Source organism: Passer montanus, unplaced genomic scaffold, assembly GCF_014805655.1.
Source record: "Passer montanus isolate IOZ18808 unplaced genomic scaffold, ASM1480565v1 scaffold697, whole genome shotgun sequence".
Classification (NCBI taxonomy): Eukaryota; Metazoa; Chordata; class Aves; order Passeriformes; family Passeridae; genus Passer; species Passer montanus.
Window position 1 is genome coordinate 1502 of NW_024372114.1, and position 6670 is coordinate 8171.

General features: G+C 56.7%; 2 protein-coding genes across 2 annotated transcripts in view; both read right to left on the reverse strand.

The window, feature by feature from the left end:
• RBM3 (RNA binding motif protein 3) overlaps window positions 1-4103 on the reverse strand; it is a 4992-nt gene extending 889 nt beyond the window's left edge. The window contains exons 1-4 of the mRNA XM_039729556.1: window positions 4027-4103; window positions 3344-3513; window positions 1205-1311; window positions 4-125 (exon numbers count right to left, since the gene is read on the reverse strand). Of these exons, the coding sequence (XP_039585490.1) occupies window positions 4-125; window positions 1205-1311; window positions 3344-3446 (332 nt within the window). The 5' untranslated portion in view covers window positions 3447-3513; window positions 4027-4103. The remainder of the gene's footprint in view (window positions 1-3; window positions 126-1204; window positions 1312-3343; window positions 3514-4026) is intronic.
• Window positions 4104-4386: 283 nt separating this feature from the next.
• Window positions 4387-6332, reverse strand: LOC120511911. The gene is made up of 3 exons (XM_039729554.1): window positions 6308-6332; window positions 5350-6141; window positions 4387-4757 (listed from the first exon to the last, which is right to left on the reverse strand). Exons 1-3 carry the CDS (start codon window positions 6330-6332, stop codon window positions 4387-4389), a joined length of 1188 nt encoding a protein of 395 aa, XP_039585488.1.
• Between the last annotated feature and the right edge of the window lie 338 nt (window positions 6333-6670).

Here is a 6670-nt window from a genome sequence, read left to right on the forward strand (position 1 = left end):
AGCCCCTCCCCCATCTCACCTCGGCCGTAGCCCCTGGCCCGGCCCCGGGGGCCCCCGAAGCCCCCCCGGGACCCCCGGGGCGATTTCCCGGCGTGATCCACGCGGATCTGCCGCCCGTCCAGGCACTGCGGGGACGTTTGGGGACGTTTGGGGACGTTTGGGGAAATTTGGGGACATTTGGGGACGTTTGGGGACGTTTGGGGACATTTGGGGACATTTGGGGACGTTTGGGGACATTTGGGGACACCCCTCGGTGCCCCCCGAGACCCCCCAGCCCCCTCTGAGTGCCCCAAACCTGCTCGGGTCCCCAGTTCTGCCCCCAACCCCCCCTGGGGACCCCAAACCCCCCCAGGTGTCCCCAGGACTCTCCCAAGTCCCTCCCAAGTGTCACCAGGTGTCCCCAAAATTCCCTCCAGGTGTGCCCAAGTGTACCCCAACACCCCCCAGGTGTCCCCCAGGTGTGTCCCAGGTGTCCCCTAAGTGCCCCCAGGTGTCCCCCAGGTGTCTCCAGGTGTGTCCCCAGCTGTCCCCAGGTATCTCAGGGGTGTCTCAGGTGTGTTCCCAGTGTCCCCAGGTACCCCCAGGTGTCCCCGCTGTCCCCCAGGTGTGTCCCCAGGTGTCCCCAGGCGTGTCCCCAGGTGTGTCCCTGCTGTCCCCAGGTGTGTCCCCAGTGTCCCCAGGTGTGTCCCAGGTGTGTCCCCGCTGCCCCCAGGTGTGTCCCCGCTGTCCCCAGGTGTCCCTGCTGTCCCCCAGGTGTCCCAGGTGTGTCCCCAGGTATCTCAGGTGTGTCCCCGCTGTCCCCAGGTGTCCCCAGGTATCTCAGGTGTCCCCGCTGTCCCAGGTGTGTCCCCAGGTATCTCAGGTGTCCCCGCTGTCCCCGCTGTCCCCAGGTGTCCCTGCTGTCGCCCAGGTGTCCCAGGTGTGTCCCCAGGTATCTCAGGTGTGTCCCCGCTGTCCCCAGGTGTCCCCAGGTATCTCAGGTGTCCCCGCTGTCCCAGGTGTGTCCCCAGGTATCTCAGGTGTCCCCGCTGTCCCAGGTGTGTCCCCAGGTATCTCAGGTGTGTCCCCGCTGTCCCCAGGTGTCCCCAGGTATCTCAGGTGTCCCCGCTGTCCCGTCCCCAGGTGTGTCCCCGCTGTCCCAGGTGTGTCCCCAGGTGTGTCCCCGCTGTCCCCAGGTCCCTCCCAGGTGTCCCCGCTGTCCCACCTCCCCGTTCATGGCCTGCATGGCGTCGCTGGCGTGCTCGGGGTTGCTGAAGGTGACGAAGCCGAAGCCGCGCGAGCGCTGGGTCTCCCTGTCCTTCACCACCACCACTGGGCACGGGGAAAACAGCCCAAAATCAGCCCCAAAATAACCCAAAATCAGCCCCAAACCGGCCCCAAAATAACCTAAAAACGGCCCTAAAATGGCCCCAAAATCAGCCCCAAACCGGCCCCAAAATAACCCAAAATCAGCCCCAAAATGGCCCCAAAAGAACCCAAAACCGGCCCTAAAATGGCCCCAAAATGGCCCCAAAATAACCCCCAAAACCAGCCCCAAAATAACCCAAAAATGGCCCTAAACCGGCCCCAAAATCAGCCCCAAAACGGCCCCAAAATAACCCAAAAACGGCCCTAAAATGGCCCCAAAATAACCCAAAATCAGCCCCAAAATAACCCAACCAACCCCAAAACGGCCCCAAATAACTCAAAAACAGCCCCGAAACGGCCCCAAATAACCCAAAATCAGCCCCAAACTGGCCCCAAAAGAACCCAAAATCGGCCCCAAAATAACCCCCAAAACCAGCCCCAAAAACAACCCCAAAATATCCCCAAAACCAGCCCCAAAATAACCCAACCAACCCCAAAACGGCCCCAAATAACCCAAAAACAGCCCCAAAATAACCCAAAATAACCCAAAATCAGCCACGAAACGGCCCCAAAATAACCCAGAAATGGCCCCAAAACAACCCAAACAGCCCCAAAATAACCCCAAAACAGCCCCGAAATGGCCCCAAAAACACCCCACAAAGGAACCCAAAACCAGCCCCAAAACAGCCTCTAAATAACCCCAAATGCACCCCAAAAATAAACCAAACCCATCCCCCAAACGTCCCCAAAATGGCCCCAAGACAACCAAGACATTTTTGGGTATTTGGGGTATTTTTGGGATATTTTTGGGATATTTCTGAGGTGGTTTTTTAAGATATTTTAGGGATGTTGAGAGATATTTTAGGATATTTTTGGTGTAATTTTGGATGTTTTTTCCCCTCACCCTCGCAATGGGCCCGAAGGAGCTGAAGTGCTGCTCCAGGGGTGTCTTAGGGTATTTTTGGGATATTTTATGATATTTTAAGGTACTTTTAAAGATATTTTGGGGTATTTTTTGATGTTTTTGGGATATTTTTGGTGTATTTTGCTCTCACCCTCGGAGATGGGCCCGAAGGAGCTGAAGTGCTGCCCCAGAGCTGTTTTAGGGTATTTTTGGGATACTTAAAGAATATTTTATGACATTTTAGTGAGATTTTGGGATGTTTTAGGGTACTTTGAGGATATTTTGGGATATTTTTGGGACATTTTTGGCTGGTTTTGGTGTATTTCTGCTCTCACCCTCAGAGATGGGCCTGAAGAAGTGGAAGTGCTGCTCCAGGGGTGTTTTAGGGATATTTTTTTGATATTTTATGATATTTTAAGATACTTTTAAGGATATTTTGGGATAATTTTGGGATGTTTTTTGCCGTTTTTGGCGTATTTTTATCTCTCACCCTCGGAGATGGGCCCGAAGGAGCTGAAGTGCTGCCCCAGGGGTGTGTTAGGGATATTTTGGGATATTTCAGGATACTTTAAGGATACTTTGGGATAATTTTAGGATGTTTTTTGATGTTTTTGGGATATTTTCGGTGTATTTTCTCTCTCACCCTCAGAGATGGGCCTGAAGGAGCTGAAGTGCTGCCCCGGGGGTGTTTTAGGGTATTTTTGGGATACTTTAAGGATATTTTATGATACTTTAAGGTATTTTAATGATATTTTTGGGATATTTTTTGCCATTTTTGGTGTATTTTTTTCTCTCACCCTCGGAGATGGCCCGAAGGAGCTGAAGTGCTGCCCCAAGGGTGTTTTAGGGATATTTTTGGGATATTTTGGGATACTTTAAGGATATTTTGGGATATTTTTTGATGTTTTTGGGATATTTTCGGTGTATTTCTCTCTCACCCTCGCAATGGGCCCGAAGGAGCTGAAGTGCTGCCCCAGGGGTGTTTTAGGGATATTTTTGGGTAGTTTTAAGGATATTTTAGGATATTTTAAGGTATTTTAATGATATTTTTGGGACATTTTTGGCTGTTTTTGGTGTATTTTTCTCTCTCACCCTCGGAGATGGGCCCGAAGGAGCTGAAGTGCTGCTCCAGGCCCTGCTCGTCCGTGTCGTAGTTGAGGCCCCCCACGAACAACTTCCCCTCCTCCGCCGCCATGCGTGGGGGGGCGGGGCTGGCCGTGACGTCATAGGGCGGGGCCCAGCCCCTGTGATGACGTAATAACCTGCCCGCAAAGCGGATTCTGACGTCACAACCGCGGCAAAGACCCCCCCGTGACGCCATAGCCCTCACCCCTCGTGTCTGATGACGTCACGCCACCCGACTCTCCGACATCACCGCCTTCCCAGTGACGTCACACCCCCAATGACATCATCACACCCTCCCGCGCGCCCTCCAGTGACGTCACACCCCCTCAGCGCCCCCCAATCCCATCAGCTCCACGCGTCCCCTCCTGCTGACGTCACGCAGCGCCCCCCCGTGACGTCACAGCCCCGGTCCCTTCCCCTCCCCCCCCGGCCCGGCCACGTGGGCGCCCCCCGGAAGTGCCGCTCCCGCCGCGCGCGCGCGCATGCGCAGAGCCCGCGCGGCCCTCAGGGCGGCGAGGCGGGAAAAGGAGCGGAAAAGGAGCGGGGGGGGAAGGGAAAAGAGCGGCCCGAGAGCAGCGAAAGGCGCGATTATCGCGACAGAAGGAGAGGGAAGAGCGAGAAGAGTCGCGACAGGAGCGGCCCAGCCTCACCCGAGCGGCGCCGGACGGGCCCGGAATGAGGCCGCGCCCGCCCCGCCCCGCCGCTTTTAACCAGCTCCGCCCCCCACGTGACCGCAGCGCCGCCACGCCATTGGCTGCCCTCTCTGGCCACGCCCCTTGGGCGCGTGGAAGAGACCATTGTGGCGGGGGGGGAGGAGGGGAGCGCGTGGAATGGCGGGAAGGCGCGGGGGGAGGGGGGTCCCGGGGGGTCCCAGGAAGGTTTTGGGGTCCGGGGGTGTTTTGGGGTCCCAGGAAGGTTTTGGGGTCTCGAGGGGTTTTGGGATCCCGGGGGGGTTTTGGGGTCCGGGGGGTCTCACGGGGCGGTTTTGGGGCGCCGGGGGCGCTTTGGGGTCACAAACGCTCACGCCGCTCCCGGGGAGGTTTTAATGGTCCGGTCCCGTTACAGAAACGCCGCGGCCCCGCCCCTTCCCCCTCCCCCCGTGACGTCATAAAGGAGGTGGGGCTCGCCCCGCCCCCGACCTGGGGGCGGGGCCACGGAGACCCCGCCCCCTGCGGAGCCAGGCCACGCCCCCACGGCCGGGGGGGGGAGGGGCGGTCCTGAGTGAGGCTGGGGGAGGGGCAGGAACCTCGGAGTAACCCTGGAGTAAAGTGTGAGTAACCCCAGAGTAAAATGTCACCTCGGAGTAACCTCGGAGTAACCCTGGAGTAACGCCCCACCTTGGAGTAACGTGTGAGTAACCCCAGAGTAAAGTGGGAGTAACCTCAGAGTAAAACCACCCCGAAGTGTCAGCCTGGAGTAAAGCGTGAGTAACCCCGGAGTAACACGTTCACCTCGGAGTAAGACGTCACCTCAAAGTGTCACCTCGGAGTAAAGTGGGAGTAACCCCGGAGTAACGTGTCAGCCTGGAGTGAAGTGTGAGTAACCCTGGAGTAGCGTCTGCTCAGCCCCTCAGGGTCGGAGTAACCTCGGAGTAACCTCGGAGTAAGAGCTGAGTGTAAAGGGTGAGTATCTGTGAAGTATCCCTGGAGTATCCTGGGAGTATCGGCTGGAGCAGGAGGGGCGGTCCTGAGTGAGGCTGGGGGAGGGGCAGGAACCTCGGAGTAACCCTGGAGTAAAGTGTGAGTAACCCCAGAGTAAAATGTCACCTCGGAGTAACCTCGGAGTAACCTCGGAGTAACGTGAGAGTAACCCTGGAGTGAAGCCCCACCTTGGAGTAACGTGGGAGTAACCCCGGAGTAAAACCACCCCGAAGTGTCAGCCTGGAGTAAAGCGTGAGTAACCCCGGAGTAACACGTTCACCTCGGAGTAAGACGTCACCTCAAAGTGTCACCTCGGAGTAACGTGGGAGTAACCCCGGAGTAACGTGTCAGCCTGGAGTGAAGTGTGAGTAACCCTGGAGTAGCGTCTGCTCAGCCCCTCAGGGTCGGAGTAACCTCGGAGTAACCTCGGAGTAAGAGCTGAGTGTAAAGGGTGAGTATCTGTGAAGTATCCCTGGAGTATCCTGGGAGTATCGGCTGGAGCAGCGCGGCGAGCGGGGCTGAGTAAGGTGTGAGTAAAGTCTGAGCAACCTCTGAGTAGCGGGGGGAGGGGCTGGGCAGGCGGGGGAGGGGCTGAGTAAAGGGGGAGTAACCCCAGCTGTGAGGGGCGGGGCCATGCAAGGCCGGAGTAACCTCGGAGTAAAGGCTGAGTAAGGGCTGAGTAACATCCAAGTAAAGGCTGAGTGACCTCTGAACAGAGGCTGAGTAAGCTCGGAGTAAGGGCGGAGCAAAGGCCAAGAGGAGCAAAGCACCCGGAGTGAGGGCTGAGTAAGGGCTGAGTAAAGGCTGAGTAAAGGCTGAGTAAGGGCTGAGTAGCGCAAAAGGACCGAAAACAACCCAAAAAGGGGAGCTGAGCAAGGCCGGAGTAAGGAGCTGAGTAAGCCTGGAGTAAATCTGGAGTAAGTCTGGAGTAAGTTCTGCCTGTAGATCCGAGTACCTCAAAGGCTGAGTAAACTTGGAGTAAACTCGGAGTAAACGCAGAGTGAGGATCTCCAGGAGGAGCCCAGAGTAAGAGCTGAGTAAAGGCCCCGCCCTGGCCGTGAGTAACTCGGGAGTAAAGTCTGAGTAGGAATCGAGTCCTGAGCAGGCTCTGAGAACCTGGAGTAACTCAGGAGTAGCTCAGGAGTAACTCAGGAGTAACCGAGAGCAGGAGCAGAGAACGGCTGAGGAGTAACCCCGGAGTAACCCTGGAGTAGGGCAGGGGTGGCCCAGAGCTGGGCCTGAGCTGCCTTGGAGTAAAGTCTGAGTAACCCTGGAGTAACCTGGGCCCAACCTTGGAGTAAAGGCTGAGTAACCATGGAGTAGAGTTGTAGTAATCCTGGAGTAACCACAGAGTAACGATGGAGTGAAGCGGGTCCAGCCTTGGAGTAAAGTCGGAGTAAAGTCGGAGTAACCTGGGCCCAGCCTTGGAGTAAAGTCAGAGTAACCCCGGAATAACCTTGGAGTAAAGTATGAGTAACCCCGGAAAAACCGTGGAGTAACCCCGGGGCAACCTTGGAGTAAAGTCTGAGTAATCCCGGAGTAACCTTGGAGTAAAGTATGAATAACCCCGGAGTAACCCTGGAGTAACCTGGGACCAGCCTTGGAGTAAAGTCTGAGTAACCCTGGAGTAACCAGGCCCAGCCTTGCAGGGGAC